Raw genomic sequence first — 27,400 nt, forward strand, 5'->3', positions numbered from 1 at the left:
AAAAGTGCTGCGAATTTGTGATCAACACACAGGCGGCAAATCAAAAGGGAGACAACTACTGTAAAAATTTAAAACCTGCACTAGCCTCTGTGAATACATTTTATATCAATAGGAGCCTTAACTACTTTGTTTTCCATGTTATGTATGATTGTGTCAATTGTTACTTGTATACTTTGTGTGGAATTTGTTTTAAATGATTGTGGTGCCAAGTCGCAGACAGTATACTCGTGTTTGTGCAAGAGGAGGATTCAGTTGGGACTAAAGTAAGAGATGCATAGACACAGCATATGGAAAGACAGAATATTATCATTTAGAAAAGCATTTCTATCACTAAACTTTTTTTTTAATTTAATAGTAGTAAAATTTTATAATTAGAGCAAATAATAAAGGTAAGTGTTTCTAACTCATTAAATGAAAGAGTCAGTTAAAATTACCCAAATATCTTAGAGAAAAATACACTAAATATTAATTTTAAAATCATGAAAAAAATTATTCGATTAATTACCCAGGTAAGATGCTTCTGAGGAAAATATTAAGAGGAGCAGAATATAAAAAAGAACAGAAAAATAAGAAGAAAAATATTAAGTGGAGCAGGATATAAAAAAGAACAGAAAAATAAGAAGAAAAAAAAAAACAAGAAGGAAGTATGTTAAAGCATTGCAAAAGTACTACAACTATTGCACATGCAGAAAAAGGTGATGAATCAGAGCAAATTTCTGATGGTGATAAAGTAATAGGGCAACCTATAGTGGAGCAAAAAAATTATGCTTCTGTTGGAGGTGAAAAATCAGAAGCAGTGAATAAAAACATTCCCACAGAAGCTATCAAGGATCCTGGTTGCTGGCCCAAAATTTTATCAATAAAGCAGATAAGACATGTTGGTTGAAATTGACCTAAACAAGTGAATGATGTTTCATTCCCTTTGAATGAAAAATGATTTTAAAGTGTATATTATACAAGAACATTAGCAAACAATGAAAAGGTAAATCGTGACTGGTTAATATATTCACTTTCAAAAAATAGCATGTATTGTTTTAGTTGTAAAATATCTGGAATGGCATATATTAAATTATGTTCAACTGGCTTTTCCGATTGCAAGCATGCCAGTCTTAATTTGCAACAACATGAAATATCTTCTGTTCATTTTCTAATTACAGTAAAAACTTTACAATGAAGTCCATGCTAATTAAGTTAGATTGTAACCACAAAATGTGGTTCCTGAAGTGAATTGTACATTCCTAATAAGACATTTTTTGAAAGCAATTGAATTATTAGCTAAATTTGATCCGTACATAATCGATCCCCTTTCCAATATTAAAAAAAATATTAGCTGTATGCCACATTATCTGGGAAGTAAATTTCAGAATGAAATTATTTCTTTAATTGCTGGCAAGATATGGAAAGAAATATTAGGTAAAGTCAAAAATATAAAGTATTTCTCAATTATCCTAGATTGCACCCCTGACAGTAGCTATGTTGAACAATTAACATTTATTATAGTTTTGTTGTATATTCCTGCAATGATGTAGAAATAAGGGAAAATTTTTTGGGCTTTCATCAAATTAATGACACAACAGATAAGGGGTTATGTACATTAGTGTTAAATGACTTATTCGAAAAATATAACTTAAAACTAAATCACCTGAGGGTTCAAGGTTACGACAACGGTTCCAATATTAGTGGAAAATATATTGGCCTTCAAAAACTTATCACGGATGCAAATAGCCATGCAATGTTTGTACCATTTAATTCTCATACTTTAAATTTAGTAATCAGTGATGCAACAAAAGTCATGTTTGAAATTGTTCAATTTTTTGATATTGTGCAACAGTTATAACACTTTCTTTTCTTCCTCCTCATACAGATGGGAAAAATTAATGGAAAATATTCCAAAATTCACATTGAAATCTGTGAGTATTGGGAAAGTAGAATAAAAGCAGTTACACCATTAAGATTTCAACTTGAAATTTAGGACACATTGTTACAATTAATATCTGACCAAAGTAGAGACATAAATACTAAAAACCTTGCTCAAACCCTTGCCACAAAGATTCATTTGTTTAAATTTGTTATATTGATTATTGTATGATATGGTATTCAACCTAAAAGAATCAGAAAATAAATATTGCAGAATGTACAGAAGCCTTGAACAATTTGATAAAATAGTAGGGCAAATAATAAAATGAAAAGGTCTGACGAATATTTTGAAAAGTGTATTTTTGAGGCTTTTTCATTATCGAATGACTTGTATTTGGAAACCACATTTCCTGCAGCAGCAGCAACTTTAAACAAGATGTGCAAAAAATCAATTTGACTATGAGTTGCCAGATGCACAGACCAAAAATTAAAATATAAGGTGGACTTTTATTTTAAACTTTTAGATACAGCAATAAATTTAATGCAAACTAGATTTGACATGATAACAGATATGGATGCATGTTTCAACTTCTTACTAAATTTTTCTGATTAATGATGAACCTTAAAATGCATTGCAGTAATTTACAAATAAAATTGGCAGCTACTTCTACATGTAGTAGTAGTAGTGGCATGTGATGCAAGAAAGCAAATGTATGAGCTTATGCAGCATCAGCCAAAAAAAAAAAAAAAATCACACCATTCCCTCCAAATGCCTGTCCAGTTCCTCCTTAAATTTATTCAACCTATCAACTTCCACAATGACAGATGGAAATTTGTTCCAGCAATTAACCACCCGCTGGCTAAAGGAAAATTTCCGCACATCTATTCTACATCTGTCTTTTCTTAATTTGAATTTATGCTCCCTTAGATTCGTAATCTGAACAAGTGGAAGGATCCCATCAGAATTCAGCGTGCTCAACCCATTCAAGGCCTTATATACCTCAATCAGATCACCGCGCAGGTGCCTAGTCTCCAGCCACTGCAATTTGCAGAACTTATGTGAAAATGATATAAATGACAAAGAACTTTTTGGAGAGCTGAAATCATTAAAAACATTAAATATTAGTAGTGACGATCCAAAAGAGTTTCTTAAATTGATATGTAACAATAATATAATAAATGCAGTTCCAAATGTTGCGATAGCACTTCTGGAAATTATTGAAATTGAAATTAAAAAAATTCTATAAAATTGTTTATTGTTTCCTACTTTAAAAGGCATATTTTTTAAATTAAAATGCAGGCACACATACCCCTAGAAACCACAAATAGTAAACTACATTCATTATTTGATTTTTATTCTCTGAGAGTTTTGTTATGCCTTACACTTAGAAAATTAGTTATGATAAAACATAATTAATAGAAAAATGTATTGAACTATCAAAGAATATGCAGTGAGAATACAACCCTGAAGCTCCATAATCGTTTTACTGGCATTCAATTCCATAAGTTTTCCTGTTAAATAAAGGCTAGAAAATCAACAACATATACAGTTCATCGCATGGAAATTATTAAAATTTTAAATAATTTTTCCAAATTATTTAAAATTTGAGAATTATTAAAATTAAAATTTATTAAAATGAAATTATTAATAATATAAATTATTAATAATTTTGTTTTAATAAATATCATTTTAATTTCATTTTAATAAATATCATTTTAATCAAAATTAATTTTTGGAGGAATTATGAAAATGCCCATTAAGAAGCATGAAAATGTATTACGTAATAATACCTTCATCTGATGATTTCTTAATTCGGTATGTCATGATTCTCAGTCATAAATATGAAATGAAATCTGTAAAAATTATAACAATTGTATATCTAAAATGAATGAAAATGTTTCCTTAAGTTAGATTATAACTACATTTTTTGTAAGAGAGTCAATACGAATGACATTGCTTTTAAAGATATCATTAAATAGATTTTTAACTATAAAAGTTGTAATAATCTCAATTAACATTTCAAAATTCCAAAATAAATTATTCTATTACTAATCTTCAAGTCAATTTTTACCGCCTTTATCATAGGCAGTAACGAAGATTCGACTTCAATATCATATTGGTTGACAAGGCAATGCTAACTCAAAATTTTATTTTTTTGACTAACTTTCAAGTTCTTTTGCATAATATGAAGGAATTGGAGCCATAACTAAAAATTTGATGACAAAAATAGAAATATTTATGGAATTTTCTTTAAAATGATGCATGTCCTATTGTAGTTAGTTAATAAATAGTAATTTAATTCTGCAAGAGAAAATGATTTCACAAGTTGAAAATTCGAATTTTATGTTTATTATTTTTGAAACACACAATTCTGCTATGGAGTTGAAAATGAGAATAGTTTTCCTGGGACCTCCTAGTGAGTAGAAACAAAGTTTACTGTATTTCTCTAAGTTAAATGATTTTTAAAGTAGAATGGGGGATAGACGGGTGGAAGGACACTTCAAGAATTATATATAGGATAGGATTATCATGTGGTTTTGGGTATCAGTTTCAGTAAAAATTAAATTTAAAATTGTGTCATTGTGTTCATAACACTAGTAAAAACTAAAACTTTTTCGGAAAAGTTTTTCCCTTTTAAAAATATGATGTAAATGGGCACCAAATACCTGCTACAAGTAGGCGGCCAAGGAGCCAGGAATGGCTCTGAACTAGATACCAGCTGAGTGTGCGTATACCATTATCTGTTATTTATTTCAATACCAGTGTGCAGTCCATGATATCCAGGAATTTTGCCAGCTGGGACAAGGAGGTGATTATTGCATTAGCATTAGTAGAGGCATATGATGCAAGACAGCAAGTTATATGACTTATTCGTAAAATATATAGCATCATCCAAAAAAAAAAAACTTCCCATTTCCCCCATCCATTCACTCCAAATGTTTGTCTAGTTCTGCCTTGAACTTATTTAAGTTTTCAACCCCCACCACAACAGATGGAAATTTGTTCCAGCTATCAACCACCCACTGGCTAAAGGCAAATTTCCATACATCTCTTCTACAATTGTTTTTCCTGAATTTTGCTCATTTATGCTTTCCCCAATTTGTATTTATGAATTTGCAGAACGCATCTTTCTTGATAACAGCAACCCTTTGTTTCACTCACCAATCTCGTTGCCCTTCTCTGTACTTGTTCCAGCAGCTCTACATCCTTTCTAAAATGAGGCCTCCAGACCTGTATGCAGTACTCAAGGTGGGGGCCTGGTCATTTCCTTGTACAAGGGGACAATCACTTCCTTATTCCTGCTAGCAAAATTTCTGTATATCATTGACAAGATTCCATGAGTTACTCTTGCAACCTGTCTGCATTGCTCAAAAAACTTCATATCTGACTGCACAATTACCCATAGGTCCTTTTCATTATACAAGCTAGTAGTTACACTGCATCTTGAGTACTGCATACAGTTCTGAATCCTTATTTTAGGAAGGATGTGGATCTTGGAAAGAGTGTAGGGAAGAACAACAAGATTAGTGAGGAACACAAAAAAGATATTCTTATCAGGAAATCCTTCACTTGTGCAAATTGCAATGCCTGGAAATTAAGCACCTGTGAGGAGACCTGGATGAAGGATTTAAGCGGATTGAATGAACTAAATGTTGATATTGTCTTCAGTCCAGGCAACACATGTAAGGAGACATAAATTTAAGTTGAAAAGGGATAGTGCAGAACAGATATATAAAATTTTACTTTTAGTCAGAGAGTTATTGATTGATGGAACAAACTTACATCTGGTTTTGTGGAGGTGGGTAGTTTGAATAAATTTAAGAAGGGATCAAATGTATTGTTAGAAGGGTTGTACAGGGGTGGTTATTTATTTCTTATTTTATTCTTTTTAAATTTAAATTTAATTTAATTTAATTTTTTATATTTCTGAATGATGCTATATAAGCTTGCTTCCTTGAATTATTGACCACTACAAATACTAAAGCACTAGGAAAGAGAACTAAGAATGGAGGGGATACTGAGGTTATAGGTGGGTGAAGTCCAGAGGAGGAGATTTTATATATATATATATATATATATATATATATATCATTCAGTTATAATTAAAAGGCTGCATATGAGTGTGTCACACTGTTTGTGAGTCATTATGTTAATGAGAACATCATTAGACTCTGGGAAGATCCCCTTAGAGTGGAGAAGTGCTATTATCTCCCAGATCCATAACAGTGGTACTAAAGAGGAGATGGATAAATAGAAATGGTGCCTCTGTAGCCAGGTGGGTAGGAGCAGCAGTGCGTAGCACACGCTTCTTGATTAGACCGGGGTTTGAGCCCATGACCACCAAATACGGAGGATGCGGAAAGGTCAGGGAATGACCACCGCATATCCCCAGAGCAATATGGCCTTAGTTGCTAATGCTCCTAAAAACCAAATAAAAACTTCATAACAACGAATCGAAACCAATAACTATGGTAAAAAATGCAATTCAGGACTATCTTGTCAAGAATGACATCTTGAATAGATCCCGTCATGGGTTCATTAATGGGAGATCATGCCTGACTAATCTTGTAAATTACTGTCATTATAATCATTATACAGTTGGATTTGCAGGTAACAATTTTGACATATATCTGAATGTTATGAAGTCTTTATTTATGGATATTAATAAAGTTTTTGATATCATCCTCTTGTGGAAGGCTCCTATGTAAACTGAGTTACTGGTAAGATCCAATGCTGGATTGCCCGCTGGCTAAAATACAGGAAACAGAGGGCTGTTATAAATAGTCAGTCTTCAGGATGGACCATTATAACAAGTGAGATCTCTCACTTGTTATAATGGTCCATCCTGAAGACTGACTGTTATAATGGTGAGTGTGCTTGGTGTTGGGTCCCACTGTTATTTCTGATTTTCATAACTGATATCGACATGGGGGTATCCCAGAGAAGCTGTCAAAGTTTGCTGATAATTTGAAGGTGGGTTAACATTTGGAGCCAGACCATATTGCTTCAAAAAAAATGTGGAACTGTTGCATGTAATTTTAAGGATTCCTGGATCATGTATAAGCTAGTGGAGAAGAAGAGCTAAAAGTGGGTTCAAGACACAAAAAAGACTTAAGAATTTTGATTCAGTCTGACATGAAAGTGTTCATTCAGTGTAAACAGGTATCTAGGAAGGCACACAGTGCCCTGTTTATGATTTATAGAGCATATGCTAGTACGAAGAATGTCATCATCCCTTTATATAAGATGATGATTGGACTGCATTTGGAATATTATATTCAAGCCTGGAAGCTGCACATAAAAAAAAAGACAACTTTTTTTTGACATCCTTCCATTTTAGGAAGGATGTAGAGTTGCTAGAATGAGTATAGAGAAGGTGCTCGTGAGCACCATTTTTTGTGTGCTTTAAAAAATAAATTTTGTTCTTGACCGATCCTAAAATGGGTGCTCACGAGCATCTTCATTTAAGCTAAAAAATTTATATATAAATCTTTTTATTAAAAAAAGGTGCATTCTATTTCTCAACTTTCTGCAATATTCTACAAAAATCCATGCCAATCTTCCCTAGAAAATCCTTTCTTTTGTTAGTGATTGGAGGAAAATTATATATTTCGCAATGTTTTAATCTCAAAAATGGTTAAAATTTGACACTTTGATTCTCAAAATTTTTTCTTATTAATTATTGTTAATTTGACATCTATGTAGTAAGAAATTTTCACAAAATACTTTGAGAGTACGATTTGTTGATGTAGTTCGCTACAGACCGAGGATACTGCCTTATGCAATTCTCAGTTTCTGGTTTTAACAGGTTAGAACAGGGTTGAACAGTTTCACTCAGTTGCGCTGATGCATTTGGTACTATATATGTATAGTGCTGACTTCAAAGGTGATGAAAGTGTTATTATTATTATTAGCTATATGGTGCAAGAAAGCCTGAGGCTTGTGCTGCATCAGCCTAAAAAAAATTCCCAAGTTACCCTGAGAGAGAGAGAGAGAGAGAGAGAGAGAGAGAGAGAGAGAGAGAGAGAGAGAGAGAGAGAGAGAGAGAGAGTGTCAAAAGGGAATTACCAAGAAAGAGAAGAACGATGATATCCAGCTTAGGACCCTGCATGTGCCAAGCCCATACTCATCAGATGTGAGCTCTTGGGGTTATAGTAAGAAACCTTTTGATTTTGTGTGTAAATGCTTAAATGCATTTTCTTTTAACAGATTTAATTAAATTTACTAAACCCTTTCAAAATGGATAAGTTTTTAAAAAGAAACCGAAATGAACATGATGAGGGAAAAAGATGATGCATTAACACTACCTTTGCAGTCATCTGATTTAGACATACACATTTAAAATGGAAAGAAACAACAACAAAAAAAAAAAAAAAAAAATGCAATTCAGTCATCTTGGAAATTTGATTATTTGATAATAGATAACAGTAGTGGAATTGGTATAATTTGCTTATTATATCAGGTGTGTTTCTCTGGCCATTGGAAGTTGAATTATGAAAGACATTACCAAACATGCCATAGGAATTTTCACGAAGCTTTTCCCAAATTTAGTGATATTAGAAAAGCTAAACTTCATGAAGAAAAAAAGAACTTGAAAGGCAGAAAAATATTTAAATTTAGGTCAAGCTAATAGTGGTAAAGTGTTAGCGAATGAAATTTCATTTATTTTATCTATTTTATCAAATATCATTGCAAAGAATTCATTTCCTTACGCTAGTGGTGAAATAATAAAAAATTGTGTAGTATCATCATTAGAAGTGCTTGCTAGCATCTTACAAGAAAAACAGAATCTACTTTGATTAGCTCCACCAAAAATTTTCCTTTGAATAATGATACAGTTTCAAAACAAGTTCGTAAAATGATAGCTGTAATATTCAATGAATTATTAGGTAGAATCAAAAGTTGTGTATTATTTTCACTGGCACTTGATGAGTCAACTGATGTTTCGGGCATATCACAACTCATGTGCTTTGTTTGTTTGATTCATCATGATGGCAACTGTGAAGAAGACTTTTTGTCACTTACTGGTCATACAACTGGAAAAGATGTATAAAACACACTTATGAAATTCCTCAGAGTGCACAAAATTGATCTGAGTAAACTTGTATCAGTTGTTACCGATGGTGCACCTTCCGTGATAGGTAAAAATAAAAATTATTGCTTATCTCGATAGTGATGAAAGCATACCTAATTTTGTGCATTATCACTGTGTGATTAAATTTGAAGCCTCGTGTTCACCAAGGAAAGATCAAAATGAAATTATAGGATGTCTTGAAGTCATTGTTAAAGTCATCAACCATTTTATTGCTAAATCCCTAAATAAATAAATCTTGTCAATGATATACAGGAATTTTTCTAGCAGGTATAAGGAGGTGATTATCTCCTTGTATAAGGCAATGGTCAGGCCACACCTTGAGTACTGTATACAGGTCTGGAGGCCTCATTTTAAGAAGGATGTAGAGCTGTTGGAATGAGTACAGAGAAGGGCAACAAGATTAGTGAATGGAAGAAAGGCTTAAGTTTTGCAAATTACAGTGTCTGGAGACTAGGTACCTGCGAGGTGATCTGATTGAGATGTATAAAGCCTTAAATGGTTTGAGCATGCTCAATGTCGGTGGGATTCTTCCTCTTGCTCAGAATAATCACCTTAGAGGGCATAAATTCAAATTGAGGAAAGACAGTTGTAGGATAGATGTATGGAAGTTTGGCTTTAGCGAGCGGGTGGTTGATTGCTGGAACAAACTTCCATCTGTAGTTGTAGAAGTTGATAGCTTAAACAGATTCAAGGCAGAACTAGACAAACATTTGGAGCGAGTGGATGGGTGAAATAAGAAGGGGGTGTGTTTTTTTTTTTGGCTGAGGCTATATAAGCTTGCTTTCTTGCATCATGTGCCCTTGCTGATGCTAATAAGCGACTTCTAAAAATATTTTTGGAAGAACTTCAAGCACCATATTCTGATCTTATTACCCATACAGAAGTTCATTGGCTCACTCATGAAAAGCTGCTCTCCAGAATTTGGTGTTTAAAGGACTAAAAGGTTTTCTAATAGAAAGCAATAAAGAAAACCTTTTTTAAATGAAATTTTTACTGAAGATTTCAGAATTACTCTTTCAATCATGGTTGACATCTTTAGCCATTTTAATGAGTTCAATTTGAGGCTACAGGAAAAAGATAAATTTGGGGTAGTTTTATACGAGGAGATTATTGCATTTGATAAAAAAAATTCATTTTTCAGAATCAAGTTTTAAAAGGAAATTTGCTTCATTTTCCTTCTCATATAAAATGTCTGGAGGAAACTGCTGGGGAGTGCCCATCATTTGTAATGAATGTAATCAACGATCTTAGTGACCAATTTCAAGAAAGATTTGAATACTTGAAAGAGCACCTCCAAAAATTTGAATTAACAATAAAATTACAGAAATTTTGAAATCGGTAACTTGGAACAAATTTTCAATCAAAATGAAGTAGCAGCTGCCGAGTTAGAACTTGTTGATATGTAGTCTTTAGCTCTGAAATGTCTTTTCAAACACAAAACTATTTTAAAATTCTGTGGTTCTTCCGGCTGCAAAAAATTTCCTTTACTACAAAGAGAAGGATTCAAAGTACTTTCTATGTTTGGATCAACATACACGTGTGAAAGTGCTTTTCATTAATGAACAATATCAAAAACAAAAAAGGACAAGATTGTTGTCATCACATTTGGAAGAAAATTTGTGTACACGTGTGAAAGTGCTTTTCATTAATGAACAATATCAAAAACAAAAAAGGACAAGATTGTTGTCATCACATTTGGAAGAAAATTTGTGGTTTTCAAAGTCAAGGATCACATTGATAGGTTAATAAATATTAGCGCCTGAAATTTTTTATTGAGAAATATAATTCTTCTATGCATAATATGGCTAAAAAATTATTTAAAAAAATGCATTTTTAATCTTAAAGAAGCAAAAAAATTTATATTTTAATATATGGTGCTTGCATGTATTGTAAGCTGCAAAATCTTGCTCACTTAAAGCAAAAGGTTAATAACCCCTGTTCTAGAGTTTACATAAGTAAAGAACTCTTTGCTATTTTTCTTTGCATTCTTTGCCAAAGATTTCTCATAACTGCTTTTGCCTACGTAACCTCCTTTATGACTTGATTACGGACCAGCCCTGTCTGCCCTAGGCTTCTGTATTGCTGTTAATTTATACACATCCCATGCATTTTTCTTATCTGCCACATGTCTCATTAGTTCATCTGACATCCATTTAGGCCTAAACCTTGAACAATATTTCTTAGTTGGTATGTGAAAAGCCTAGTTGCTTCCAAGATTAATTCTTTGAATGCTTCCCATTTAGAATTTGCTGTTGGTAATATCATCAGTTGGTCCCACTGTATAGAATTTAAAAACTGTCTCAGACCACTGTAGTCACTTTTACGAAAGAAAAAAAACTCTTCCCTTTACCGCCGATGGTAGTTACTTCTTTTTGTAAATCCCACACCAGCACACTGTGATCACGGCCAACTAGTGGGTCCTTTATCTGCAGATTCTTAATGCTTGAAGAATCACTACTGATAATCAGATAAAGAGTATTACTCCCTCTGGTTGCCTCCCGAACATGCTGTTGTAGAAAACAATCAACCAATAAATCCACAAAAGTCTTTCTAGTGTGCGAGTGACCAACTCACAAATTCCAGTCAATATCTTGGAAGTTAAAATTCCCCATTGTAAGACATTCTGATTTACTGGCCCACTTTATTTCTCTGTTCATTATACTCATCAGAGTCATTAGGCCTATAACACACTGCTACTCTCAATTTTGCTTTCCCAGCGCTTATGTAACATCAAACTGACTCAGCACTGCACTGTCCACCCATGTTAACTGGCTGTACTTCCTCTGGTTTTATGTGTTTCTTAACTAATAACCTAATCCCTCCTCCCTTCCTATCCTTTCTATACACATTGTACTCTCCAAATTCCAATTCTGCATTCCTTATATCTGTGTGACACCACGTCTCTGATATCCCAACAATATCTGCCTTTGATGTTTTGACCAACACCGCAAATTCATCAAATTTATTTACTAAACTCCTAGCATTGGTGTCCATGCACCTGTTCTTATTCTTAGCTACCCTAACACAGCCCATGTATTTACTTGTTCCGTGATGACTCCCAACAATCTCTGATATCCTCTGCACCTTGTTTTCTAGGCTGCTGCTCATTCCAGTAGAAGCAGTGCAAGAATAGCTTTCATCTCTGCCAGCAGCTATTGTTAATCGGTTAGTCCCTGTATCATTTGGCTTTAATGATACAAAATGGTTTCTCTGAAAATTAATTGTCTCATACTGAAAGACCAATAAAATTGTCAGGATAACTGGAGGTGATAACTTTCAAACAAATTATCTCCTGGTTTAAAGGTTTAATATATTGAAATTAAAATATTTTTATGTTAAATTAATGTATGTTTATTTTGAACAGTAGTTGTAATTTTAAGTTTAATATGCCTAGACTATAATGCTTTGTTACATACAATTTTATTCCTGCAGTTATTCTTTATTTATTATATTATTTTTTTATCTATATATCTGTCTGTTTAAATGACTAAATAATAATAAAAAAAAAACTGTTCTGTGTCACGTTCATTTCTGAAAGAAAGCTGTCTTTTGAGAAATGATTTTTTCTGCATTTTTAAAATTCATGGGAAAATTTTATGGTAATATTTGACCCAATTTTAACTTCAGGTTAAAATCTAGATGAATCAAATCTTTTAACCTGAGAAGTAAGTAAGATAGATCCATATGCAACTCCATATAAAGATTATTCATTTTGCATTTGAACTGTGTATGTAAAAGTTGATATTTGTACACAGAAAGTGTTTTTTTTTTACAAATATAATCAGTTATATTCATATCAGAACTGCATCTGATGATTTTAGACTAAACTGGTTAGTCATCAGTCCAATTTTAATTCAAATTCAAGAATATCAGAACAAATATATTAATACGTTGTATATTATTTATTTCACTACAGCAAAAGACTATTAGTTTAATAATGCTAAATATACACTAGTATATTATTTATTTCACTACAGCAAAAGTCTTAATTTAATAATACTAAATATATGCTAAATAATATTAATATATGGAAATTTTGCTGTAATAAGGAAATGTTTTAATCTCTCTCTCTCTCTCTCTCATTTTTCTGCCATCATTAGTGTGTCTCTCTGCTTTCGCTTTTTTATATTCAAGATGTAGTTTTAATTCAGAACATATTTTTGGGTGAACTGTGCACTTGAAAAATATGGTAGTTTGGTTAAAATTCTGTCTTAGTTACTTTCTCAGCAGAAAAAAAAATAATAATAAATAAATATATATATATATAATGTTAATTAAAGAAGTGATAAAGAGAATGAAATATATAAAGGATTATAGCTCTAGATTACTACATTAATAGTAGAAAGAACCCAGCAGCTATAAGGAATAATAATATAGACTAGCGTTTCTGAAACTGTGTTCCGTGAGATGTGAACAAGTATTCTGTGAAAAATCGTAATTAATAATTAAATATAGTAATAATCTTAATTATTAAACACAACATTAGCATTAGCAAGGGCACATGATGCAAGAAAGCAAGCTTATATAGCATCAGCCAAAAAAAAAACAACAACCCTTATTTCACCCATCCCCTCACTCCAAATGTTTGTCAAGTTCTGCCTTGAATCTATTTAAGCTATCAACGACAGATGGAAGTTTTTTCCATCAATCAACCACCCGCTGACTAAAGGCAAACTTCATGCATCAGAAAAGTTGTGCATTGTTCTGAAAACCTAAGGGCACTTAAAGGAATTATGAAAGCTACACTTCCACTCATATGGAAATCCATGAAGCATTAACACAAACTTGGGCTACTGCTTTACTGTTTTCGTATCACTTTGTGCCTGAAGTAAAACAATATTGTGAAGATAAAAATATTATTTTTTGGATGATTCTGATTTTAGATAATGCACCTGGCCAACTACCATTTCTACATCACCACCCCAATGTTAAAATAATTTTTTTGCCACCAAGTACAACCCCACTTTTGCAGCCAATGGACCAGAGTGTTATTTCAACATTTAAAGCACATTACCATCGAGAGATATTTGATATGCTAACTAATGCAACAGATAAGAAGTGAGTCCAATTCTTAAAGAATTTTGGAAAGAATTCCATATTGTAGATGCAATCAAAATAATAAAACGAGCCCTGGACAAAATTTACAGAGAAGAACATGGTGTTTGGAATAAACTCTGTCCTCAGTTTATTGATAATTTTGAAGGATTTCATGAACCAGCAGAGATTGTACAAAATGAAACAGAAATGGTCATTAATATTGCTAATTAATTGCAGCTTGAGGTGTCTACAACTGACTTCACTGATCTGCTGCAAGCACACAATGGAGAGCTCACAAATGATGACCTCCTTGAAATAGCAAAATGTGAAGAAGCTGATGGAGAAGATTTAACAGCTGAAACTCCTGCTCATTCCTTCACTCTCAACGGACTTGACAAAGCTTTTCAACACAGAAAAAGCAATTTATATTTTTGAGTCACAAGATTCAAATTTCGAGCACACTAGAAAAGTTGCTACAGATTTAAAAAATGCTTATGCATGCTATCAGGAAATTTATAAAGAAAAAGAAGACTGTCTTGGGAAAAAAATGGCACTTAAAAGCATTTCGAAAGAAGACGACTCCTTGTGCTTCCAACAAACCAACAATAAGTGATGAACCATCGATGAGTGTGCATTTAATTGATGATGATGAAGAATAAACATTCTTTAACATTTGTTTGAAATAAATAGCGCCTCCGTAGCCAGGTGGGAAGGAGCAGCAGTGCATAGCACACGCTTCTTAATTAGACCGGGGTTCGAGCCCTTCACCACCAAATACAGATGATGCGGAAAGGTCAAGGGAATGACCACCGCATATTCCCGGAGTAATATGGCTTTAGTTGCTAATGCTCCTAAAAACCAAATAACATAACATAACATGAAATAAATAATTTCTTTATTATTATAAGTTGCTTGATTTTAAAGGCTGTGTTTTCATTTCTTTGCATAAATAAATCGTTGTTTAAGCATAAACTATTGTTTTGTTGACCTTTATTTAACATTACTATGGTAAAACTTCATTTTGAGAACGTAACCCTTGTTTTTAACATTATGTCTATGGGAAATAAATTTCTGCTTTAAGAGTTTTCACTTTAAGAGCATGCACTAGGAATGAATCAACTCATAAAGTTGGGAACTACCTGTATAAGGAACATTTTAAGGTAAAATATTGATAGAAACAAAATTTAAAGGCATGGTCTTCAAACAAAAATTATCTGTTTGGCATTTCAAGTGATTAGTGATGATTAGTCATGAATTCAATAAAATTCATTTGAAACATAAAGCACAAAGAGATTTTAAAAAACACATATGACTAGTCCAAGAAATTTAAATTACATTTTTTGACAGATGCATATTAGGTACATATTTAAATAAATCAGTGTTAGAAATTTGTTTTATTTTATCTTATTCAATTTCAATTCTTTTTTTGAAACTCCATTAATAAATTCAGGAGTAAGCATATTTTATTTTCAGGCTGCCCTACTTCAGATCAATGAAAGAGAAGCTCTTTCTCCATTCCATCTACAACAAAAGCTCAAGGAATTATTAAAAGGCAATCCTGAGTTAGCCGAAGCAGTAAATATTTTTTCTACTTTTTGTTGGTTGTCTAATAATATTAGTTGTCAGAATTTTAAATTATTTTTTTTATAAATTGTAATCAATTTTTACTGAATAAAATTTCACTGAATTTTTATTGAATGAAATTTTACTGAATTTTTATTGAATGAAATTTTACTGAATTTTTATTGAATGAAATTTTACTGAATTTTTAATTATTGGTTTTAAATTGCAATGTTGTATTCCTTTATATAGAAATATTGCAGAAGCAAAATGCATCAGAATTTCCACTTACATTTTAAAGCTGTTTGAATATCCAGTAGTGCTGCATTACCTTTTTGTTAAAAATTTTATTCACCTGCTTATGAGTCAGTTTTCCATAGAGGTAGGCTCTATGGAGTGAGTTTCTTCATGAAATTTTGAAGTTTTGTAAAAATGATATTTGTATGTAAAATTTTTTAAAATATGAATTCCTTATTTTGAGATTGAAAAATCTCTGAAAAAATTAATGAAACATGGTTTTAAAAAAACTTACTGTTACTTTTTTTTATTATTTTTTTTTGAAGAAAAAGTACCCTACTATTTATGTATCACTTAATTCAATTTCATCAATTTCTGCATCTGAATTGGAGCCTCCGTAGCCAGGTGGGAAGGAGCAACAGTGCGTAGCACACGCTTCTTGATTAGACCGGGGTTCGAGCCCATCACCACCAAATACGGAGGATGCGGAAAGGTCAGGGAATGACCACTGTATATTCCCCTTCCGGAGCAATATGGCCTTAGTTGCTAATGCTCCTAAAAACCAAAACAACAACAACAAACAAGCATCTGAATTACAGAGAATATCTTCAGTTTTTTTCAGCTTTTGTAAGCCAAAATCAAACAAATAACAACATGTGATAAAAATAGCTAACAAACATGTGATGTCTTCCTTCTTTGATTTTCAAAGCTCTTTCATGGTGCTGTCTAGTAAAACTGTGTCTACTGACAATTGGATAAATTGTAGGATTCTTTAGGGTACCGATTTGATTGACTTAATAAATAATAGCAATAGCTTAATTTTCAGTACTTACTTTAATATAATCTGCAGTTGGGCGTAGAATGAATAAGGTGGAATAGACTAAAAATTGGATTTAATGTGGATGAGCTTAAATTTTTGAAACGAAGTTAAAATATGCCAAGGAAATAGAAGTGCATGTCTTCATCCTTATCTGCACCGATCTATCAACTCTTAGTCCTTGATGCCACTGATCATGTTAAACAAAGAAATACAATTTTCAAAAATTCTTATAAAATACTTCACCAATAAAACCCACATTTCCTTCTTAAAAAAATGCCTTACTTACAATATTATTCCTAAATTTGCCCGTATATTCCCCAAACATACGTGCAAAAAATATCCATACATCGTTCATCAAACCTGTATCAGTATCCTATGGAAAGAATTATCAAAAAGATATAACAAAAAATATCGACTCCTTCATCAAATACATTTTCTAAAATTTAGTCTTAAAAGAGACATGGAACCCCAAACCTGGTTAGAATTTACCACATATAATGAAACACGCATTAGAGCCGCCATAAAAGATGTTGAACAAAGACACAGTAAAAAATGGAACTCCCTTACTCAGAAAACACACAATCCTCAAAAAATATCTACTGTCAATATTTCCTCACAACCTTTCACCTCCACTGAACTTGCTGGTCTTGAATATGGTTTTAATTTTGCCATTAAAGACAACAATTATCCTTCTAAAAATTGTATTATAGAACTCCAGACCAAATTAGAACATCACGCTGATAAATGGCACATAATACATTAGTCTAATTCTATTTTAAAAATCAAAATTTCAATCACAATCTAATATAAATAAACAGCAGCTAACAGACATACATAAATTACGAAATAACCCAAATATTATCATACAGAAAGCAGATAAAGGAGACACCATAGTGATCTTAAATAAAAGTACATATATTGAAAAAATGAACCAAATCCTTTCAGACCCAGATACATACAAAGCAGACAATACATATAATATTACCAAACATAAAAACAGACTTGATATTATTTTAAGAAACCTAAGGATAAATAAAGAAATCAACTTACATACCTTGTAACAAATCGGTATACGAAATAACATTCTTCCACACATGTTTGGCGTCACCAAACTACATAAACCCAACCACCCACTAAGCCCGATAATTTCTTTCAATAAATTAGCCTTTGCTAATCTTTCCTCCTTTCTGGTTAAGATTATTTCCCCCCCTTACAAAATTTTCTAAATTTAAAGTTAATAATACCCTCCATTTAATTGAGAAAATAAATCCCATTATTATTTCCAACACAGATAATTTAGCATCTTTCGATATAGTACCCCTATACACCAATGTGCATCTACCAACCGCTTTACAGGCTCTACGCGATTTCTTAACCAATGACAGCACCCTAATTAATCATACCCCTCTCTCTCTCGATCAATAACATAATGGAACTTACTTCATTTCTCGTAGATACTAGACATTTCCGTTTCAATAACCAAATATATCAACAAACATTCAATTTACCTATGGAATTTGGGATCTCAGCTCCCCTGTCCGAAATATACTTAGCCTCTATAGAAAACCAAGTTTTACAACCTTACCCTACAGAGTTAAAATTATTTACGTGCTATGCTGATGACATCCTTATAATTGGTAATAAAACTATAATTGATGACCTCTTTACTAAGTTTAATTCCTTTCACGATAGATTAAAGTACACTCTTGAATCGGGGGAAAATGGACAATTAAATTTTCTAAACCTTACCATATATAAAACTGATATTTAACTCAGAATTAGAATTTTCAGAAACCACACCGGAAAATACTTACATTATGAGTCACACCACCCTTCTAGCACAAAAAAAGCTGTTCTGTACAATCAAATATATAATGCCATCAAATACAGTTCAACACAAAACGACTTATCTAACGAACTTCAGTATCTTATAGAAAAATTTATATCCAGAAAATACTCCTTACAGTTAATTCAAAAAACTATTTCCAATGTCCAAAATAATATTAATAATCTATCCAAACATAACACACACAACAATTTACACGTAGTTCTTCCTTATCACAGTGACCTTGCTAGACAGTTTCGTTGAATATTTGCAAATACCGACATTACACTCACATTTTCAACATACAGTAAACTAGGATCCGTGTTTAATTCTTATAAAGAAACTTATAAATACAAAATCTGTGGTTTGAACAACAGTATATTTAATAAAATGCCAGCAAAAATGTAATGCATGCTATATTGGAAGCACTACTTCAAAATACGGCCCTACAAAACCATCAAATACACGAACATACTATCATTATAATAGCTTTAGAACTGGACAAGCAAATACAGAACTGACTTTTCATGTACAATCCCATAACCACACACCTTTAGTAGATTCAGCAGCCCCCATTATTAAATTACAATCTAGTTTCAGAATTTGTCAGTATGAAGCCCTTATCATAGAATGGTTTCGGCATCAATCTAAATTAAACGTATTAAATGCAAAATTATCCTACATCCTCTCCCCGGTCTGGAATCTCACGCACCTGAAATTCTCACGTGCATCAAAGAGCATCGCAGGAACTTAAGAGTTCTTTTAAAATACACGCGCTCTCTCTTTCTTCACTATTACCAACTGAAGACGTTAATAACGAAAGCCTATCATTACGGCTATTGGTCTCTTGTTTATACTGTCATAGTTCCAATTCTTTCAACTTTAATTCATGACAACCAAGAATGAAGACGTGCACTTCTATTTCCTTGAGCATATTTTAACTCCGTTTCAAAAATTTAAGCTCATCCACATTAAATCCAATTTTTAGTCTATTCCACCTTACTCACTCTAAGCCCAACTGCAGATTATATTAAGGTAAGTACCGAAAATTAAGCTATTGCTATTATTTATTAACTGTGTCTACTATGTTGTTATAAACAGATAAGAAATAGCAGCACCATATATTTCTTATAGAAATAGCAACAGATAATAAATACTGGGAAATTTGAAGTCATTTTATAGAAAAGTGGTTGCATTATTTGAATTGTACTTAAAGTTATTTTGTAAAAAAATGTAGCTTTACGTATGTATTTACGGGAGCCCACATGTGCCAAACATAGATCTATGTACATTCTCAAGAAAAGGTTAAACTAAGTTAAAAATCATTTGTAAAAAAGCAGGATTAGATGCATATATTATCATTCCTGATATCAAGAAATAAACTATTCAAAAACTTTATACACCTCAATAAATAATTTTAATACATGAGCATCACATTACAAATCCTTTACAAGGTCCTTGTTGACATATGTCCTTCAAGATAACACTTCTCATATCTTTTTCAATACACAAGTCTTTTGAAAGGAACTTAAAATATAAAATAATGAAAAACATAATTTAATGTTAACCTTTCACCATTCTATCTGCAACAAAAGTCCAAGTAATTAATTAAAAGGCAATTCTTAGCTGAAGCAGAAAAAATTTTTCTACTTATTAGTTGTTAAGTAGTTATCTGAATTTTTAGTCGGTTTTAAATTTCATTTTTATATTTCTCTATATGGAAACATTACGGGAACAAAATGCTTACCTTTCCTAAATGACATTGGGATTACCTGCAGACCCTTGTCATTTTCAGGTTTGAGCTTACCTATTGCTGAGATCATGCTCTACCTGTGGTGGGATTTTTATGCGGATCCTTCTTCTAGTTGAGGGCAGGATTATCCTCTTCATTTGGATGTTGCTGCCTTTCTGGGTTCCTGCATTAGGATCTGGACTTCCCAGGAGTGAGTTATTTATTTTTTCATCAGTCACTCCCTCTGCTTCCACCTTTCATTCCTTCTACTGTACACACCTTGCTTCCCTTTCATTTATCCACACTGCTCTAATTCAAATTAGAGCAGTGTGGCATTGGGGCAAGTTACTGCCATGGATAAAGGGATGGTTGAGTATCAAAAGGCAGAGGGTTGTTTATAAGTGGGCACTTCTCTTCTTGGACTGTCTCTCAGAGTTTGGGGCTGGCAGCTTGCTGTTTTCAGTATTCACTAACAATATTGGTGAAGGCATATCAAGTTTATTGTGTAAATTTGCAGATGATACAAAGGTTGGCATGGTGGTTAATGATGAGAAAGAAGTCATACTGCTGCAACAAGACCTAGAAAAATTTGCAGATCAGCTAAGAAGTGGCATTTTAAGTTTAACATTGATAAATGCACAGTAATGTATATGAGTATCAGTAATCCCAGAATAGCATATCAATTAGGCATATTACACTCTCATAGTGGTGGAGAACAAAAGAGATCCAGGGGTAATTGTACCAATCCAATATGAAGTATTCTGAACAGTTCAGACAGGCAGCTAAGATAGTTCCTCTTGGGGTTTTGTCAATGATGTACAGGACTTTTTCCAGGAGGGATAAGATGATGATTATCCTATTCTATAATGCAATGGTTAGATCACATCTTGAATACTGTATACAGATCTAGAAGTCTCATTTGAGGTAGGATGGGGATCTGTTGGAATGAGTTCCAGGAAGAGCAACCAGATTAGTGAAGAGAAAAATGGGCACTCCTATGAAAAACTTCATTTCTGCAAATTGTAACACTTGCATACTAGGCACCTCTGAGGAAACCTGATCAAAGTGTTTAAGTCTTTAAATGGATCAAGTAAACTAAATGCTGGTGGTATCCTTACTCGTTCTTGTACAACACAATTCAGAGGATATAAACTTAGATTGAAACATGGTGGATTGATGTATGAGAATTTTCTTTCAGCTAGAGAATAATTGATAGTTGAAACTACTGTCTGGTGTTGTGGGAGTGGATATTTTTAATGAATTTAATGAAGAATTAGACAGGGGATGAACTGATGAGTTGGGCAATTTTTTTTTTTTTTTGTTCAAATGTATTCCATCTCAACAAAATAGTAGAGTGGGTTGTGTTGGTAACAAAGCTGATAACTGTGTGTATTTATGGTAGAGAATCAGTCTTTTTTTATTTGATTTGACCCTTTTCCCATGTCACTTTTTTAATATCTTTAGTGACAAAGAGAAAAAAAAATAAAAGTACATTATAATTGGAATTTTATTTAAAATTTTGGAATCACTGCTTATTTCATTTAATAAATTGACCATCAGATGTATTATGTTAGTCTGTGTTGAAATATAGAAAGGGGGATTATAGCATTATTGTTCTCTGTTATGGGAGTCATAAAATTTTATAAAATTTTAATAATGTGACATGAAATTCAAACAACATATACACAGGATTTTTCATCTATTTTATCTGAAAAAAGTAACATGTTTGCCGTGTGCACCATATGTAGATTTTATTTTTATTTTATTTTTTCAATTTAAAGCAGTGGAAAACATAATGTAATCAGACATTTGCAAACAAATAAGCAGAATATCTACTATTTCATCATGATGATGCCATATGTGCCAAATGTTTATTTCCATCTTTTGTCATAAAACATAATCTCTCTCTCTCTCTGAGTTGTGCTGTTCATGCTGTGGAAAGAAAGGTTAGTGATGGCTCTGTGAAAAATGGGCCATTTTTAAATGATACAAATGGCACTAATAAAAATGATTCCAAGTTATTTCCCATTATGGTGCCTTTTTGTAATAAAAAAAAAAAATCATGAAATCGAAAGCAACTTTCTCTCACTGCCAGCATTGGAACATAACTCAGCAGGAAAGAGCATTGGACATATGTATAACCTCAAGGCATGTGGAATCCTTTGAAAAAAACTGTCTAGCACTTAATGTTGATAATGCACCTGTTATGCTAATCCTTAAAACTGGAGTATCAAAGGTATTAAAAGAGGAGATTGAGCACTTGTTGGTAATAGGCTGTCCTTGGAAATGTATTACTATCCAGAAAGAAGGGCTAAAAGGAAAGATAGATTTCAATAGTTTCAAGTGATGCATGCCATGGAAATGAAAAAAAAAATTGGGCATGTGTGCATACTTTGGCTGTCTTTGCTTAATGTGTAAATAGTTTGGTAGAATAGTGGCAACCTTTGGCAGATCTGTTTAAAAAAAGAGGTTAGAAGCAACAAGCCATATGAGCACTGCTCAGAGTTACTAAATTGAAAAGTACAACCAGTGATCAGTAGTGAGTGGCACTGACTCATGTTCAAATCCAGTTCATAATCCAAAAATTTTGAAAGAAGATAAATTGATGAACTCAAGAAAAAGAACTTTGAATTGCAAACTTTTGGTAAAAGCAATTGTAAACAGACCAAGCAAGCTGATAATTCTAGGCATGTTTTCTTCACTCTTGTAGAAAGTGTGTTCATGTTCCTCTCTTCTGGCTTGAACAAAGCAAATTTACTTGTTTCTTTAAAATGTTATGCCAGCGTTTGAAAATCTGAACATAGCTCTTTAATCCAACATACCTCACATCTGGCTACTGAGGTCATTACTCCTGGATACGTTGAAGAATATTATTTGGAAATTTATTTTACTAACAGTTTCCAAATCTTCAACTTCCATTTTGGAAATTGATAACTACAACAGACTAATCCAGAAGGGTAATTCTGACTTAGTTGAAGGCATTTCTACTGCAAAGTTATGGAGTGTCTAAACAATAGAAGATTCTGTTCTTTTGCTCAGTGATGAACTACTTTATGGCTGCATGTGACTAGATGGTGCACAAGTTCCGATTGAAAAAATTATGTTCTCATGTGAGGTGTGTTCAAGTTATTAGGTCTCCAAATTTATTTCTCACAAAGTACACAAGATACAGAGATGAAACTCACCTTATTTTTCAACGTAGTCTCCTACAAGTGGCACACAATTTTCACACCTGTTCTTCCAAGATGTTAAGGCTGTGGCAGAGCTTTCTTTGGAGGTATTTTCAGCCCACTGGTAATGGCAAAAGCAGCTGCTTGTTGGCTAGGAAATCTTCTGCCATGAAGAGTACCACTCTTCATCGTTGGGAACAACAAAAAGCCACTAGATGCAAGGTCAGACAAGTATGGAGGATGTGGAATAACCTCATTATTGTTTTCTTTAAACAGGTTTTGTACATTTCCAGAATGATGAAGTGTAGTGTTGTCCTGATGGAAATGAATTGTGACTCGGTGTGGATTTTTTCTGAACTGCTGGGAGGAACTTTTTCTTCAAAACTTCTTCATATGAGTTTCCTGTTGCCATAGTGCCCTTGGGTACACAATGTGTACCCAAGGGCACTATGGGTATACAATGTCTAGGGATCCACCAATATTGCTTCTATTGGGTAGATGGATGTTTTTTTACTGGATTGAAGAGTGGGACCCATATCTCATCCATTGTGGCAATTGAGGAAAAGAAAAATCCATTCTCTTCAGCATCTCGAGTGAGCATTGCTTTACATAAATTGACACGATTATCTTTTTGTTCCTGGGAAAGCTGCCTTGGAATCCACCGATCTGATTGCTCATTCTGAGATCTTCATGGCGTATGGTATGCACAGATCCAACAGAAGTGGCTGTAGCTGTTGCAATTTCATCCACTGTTGATCTTCTGTCACCCAAAACCATTTCTCACCCTGGCAGATGTTGACCTTGGAATGACTGGTTTAACTTTTTGGTTCACATATTTCTTTCTCGCAGGATTTCAGTCTTTCACAAAATTTATGTACCCAGCTAGAAACATTTTTTTACATCCATAAGGCCTAAAGGATACACTTCTGACATTTCCTGCGATTTCTGCAGCCATAAAAAGGAATTGAATCAAGAATTGATTTGGGTTTGATTCCTTTCTGTGACTGGAGGAATTTCTAAAGGCCTCTTCGGTCTTGGCTGCACTTGACTGATCCGAAACAGATGATAATTTTTTCCCATCAGTTATTCCAGGTTTTTCAGTCCACAACTTGCAAATTGGCCATTGAACACACACACTTGTACAGCCATGATAATATACAATGATGCAATATTGTCTGTCACTGATGTGTAAAAAACTTTCAACAACTTTACATTTTTTCAGCATGGTCCTGTATTTGTCCAAGAAATTGTCAGTTCATGAGTATTTAATATCATTAATCACCACATAAATAAATAATAATGCTCTCTTTATTCCTCTTTAAAATCTGACAGTCTATTGGTAACATAATCAGTTGTTGCTCCTGGCAGACATACACTGGTTCTAGTCCACATATTGTTGTTACAAAAAATGATCCCTGTTTCTTTGCAGTGGAGTCTCCCAATAAGACTAAATCCTCTTAAACAAGAGCAATATATATTTGACTATTCTCTTCTGGGGCCTGAATTGGGGTTGCATCACCAGGCAGATCACTTGATACATTAGGCCCTATTGAGTCCAAAGTTTTATTTGTCTCAAGGGTGTTTTTTTTTTTGTCTCAAGAGCTTTCGTGACATCAGTCACGAAAGCTCATGGAGGGGGACCATCTTCAATGTTAAAAATTAATTTTTTGTAATCAGATGTTTTATCATTTAGTTTCCCCAGTACAGTGTGTATGTACATATTTTATTGTTTAGCTGTAATTGGACTAATAAATAATAAGTAACATTTCTCCAAAAGAGAAGTTTACTTATTGGGTATAAATAGTAAATTTTGAGAATCACACTAAGAAATGCTCTGAGCTTGTCTGTAAATACACTTACCTATGATAGAACTTCCATTCTTCTTTCATAGTACTGCAAGAAAAAAAAGAGATTTAGCATTAGTAGAGGCATATTGATGCAAGAAAGCAAGCTTATGCAGCATCAGCCAAAAAAAAAAACTTCCACTTCACCCCTCCATTTGTTTGAAATATCTGTCCAGCTGAGCCTTAAATTTATTTAGGCTATCAACTTCCACAACAAGGGATGGAAGTCTGTTCCACCAACCAACTACTCGCTCGCTGGCTAAAGGCAAATTTCCGCACATCTATCCTACATCTGTCTTTCCTCAATTTGAATTTATGTCCTCAGGTGACTATTCTGAGCAAGAGGAAGAATACCATCAGCATTGAGCATGCTCAAACCATTCAAGGCTTTATACACCTCAATGAGATCACCGCGCCAGTGCCTAGTCTCCAGACACTGTAATTTGCAAAACTTAAGCCTTTCTTCGTAAGAGCAACCCTTTGTTCCATTCACTAATCTTGTTGCCCTTCTCTGTATTCATTCCAGCATCCTTCTTGAAATGAGGCCTCCAGACCTGTATACAGTACTCCCTTGTATAAGGCAATGGCATTGCTTATACAAGGGAATAATCACCTCCTTATCCCTGCTAGAAAAATTCCTGTATATCATTGACAAGACACCATGAGCTACTCTTGCAGCCCATCTGCACTGCTCAGAGAACTTCATATCTGCCTGCCCCAGGTCCTTTTCATTCTCTACCACTGTCAGTGTAGTACCACAGAGTTGATACGTTGCTCTGGGGTTGCTGTTTCCCATATGTAGTACTTTACATTTGTCAATGATAAAATTCATTTTCCACCTCCTAGCCCATCTGCTCAACCTTTCCAGATCCTATTGCAGCAGCATAGTATCAGTAGTGTCCTTAACAACCCTGCCAACATTTGTATCATCTTCAAACTTGGACATTAAGCTTGATATACCATCATCAATATTATTTATAAATACAGAAAACAATAATAGACCCAACACTGAACCCTGAGGGACTCCACTAATAACATTAGTCCACGATGAGCAGTGTCCATTGATTATCACACTCTCTGTCTTCTCCCCTTCAACCATCCCTTTATCCATAGCAGCAATTTGCCTCCAATGCCACACTGCTCCAATTTGTGCAGCAGTCTTCCATGTGCAACAGTATCAAAAGCCTTTCTAAGATCCAAGTATATAATATCAAAGTTATTCCCTGCATCCAGTTCTTTTGTGACTGCATCATAATATCCAATCAAATTGGTCAGGCAAGACTTCCCCTTAACAAAACCATGCTGTGGAGATGCTAAGTATTACAAAATGTACTGAGCTCTCAAACTGTGCTCTTCTCTGAAATTTCTTAAAATGTTATATTTGTAGTAGAATAAGAGAAATTTACCGCTATATGATACTTAGAACACTTCTGTATGATACTCTCTAGAAATTGAAATGAATATAATATTAATGCAAAATGATTACAATGAAAAATAAATTAAAAAAAAAAAAAAATCAATTGAAAACAATTAAAAATATTTTTTGTGTTCAATTGATTTTTTAATTGTTTTCAATTGATTTTTTACTGTAATCATTTTGTGTTAATGTTATATTCATTTTAATTTCTGGAGAGCATCATACAGAAGTGTAATACGTATCATATTCAGGTAAATTTCTCTTATTCTTCTACAAATATTGAAATCAACGTAGAATGTATCGAGCATCATTGCTCTGGTTTATACTTTAAAATGTTATATATGAAATTACACTTCTAAAAAGAGAAGTATAATGTTATGTGTTTAATATGTGCCATAACTGCTATGCTAAAAGGAGTTTACAATGAGTTGTAGCAAAAAAATTGCAAAAAAAAAAAAAAAGCAATGATAGATTTGCTAAAGATGCAAGAAACGAAGTTTATGTTGTTTCACCAGTAGCATAGCATGCATTCCTCTAAAGTAATTTTGAAAATCTTTTGTTGTTTGAATGTGTCCACAAACCACTGTCAGCACTGAATTTAGGAAATGTTAGTGTTTCTCCAGTCCACTGGGATCATCCTAGATTATAATGATGATTTGGTTAAGTGCCAACACAAAACAAAACTGATTTTTATTAATCACAGAGTTGAGAATAAAAATATGAGCAGATGTGTATACCAGTATATACCTCTTTAATTATTAAAATAGTACCAAAAAAAAGTATATCAGTTTAATTATAGATCAT

At 33.1% G+C, this 27,400-nt stretch overlaps 1 protein-coding gene across 3 annotated transcripts in view; it reads left to right on the forward strand.

Moving 5' to 3' along the window:
• ida (anaphase promoting complex subunit 5 ida) overlaps positions 1–27,400 on the forward strand; it is a 435,748-nt gene that overhangs the window by 105,838 nt on the left and 302,510 nt on the right. For all 3 annotated transcript variants that reach the window (XM_090371999.1, XM_090372001.1, XM_090372000.1), the window contains exon 7: positions 15,465–15,566. In XM_090371999.1, the coding sequence (XP_090228125.1) occupies positions 15,465–15,566 (102 nt within the window). The remainder of the gene's footprint in view (positions 1–15,464; positions 15,567–27,400) is intronic.

This window comes from Mastigoproctus giganteus, chromosome 4, assembly GCF_048544385.1.
Source record: "Mastigoproctus giganteus isolate SK-2022 chromosome 4, ASM4854438v1, whole genome shotgun sequence".
NCBI lineage: Eukaryota > Metazoa > Arthropoda > Arachnida > Uropygi > Thelyphonidae > Mastigoproctus > Mastigoproctus giganteus.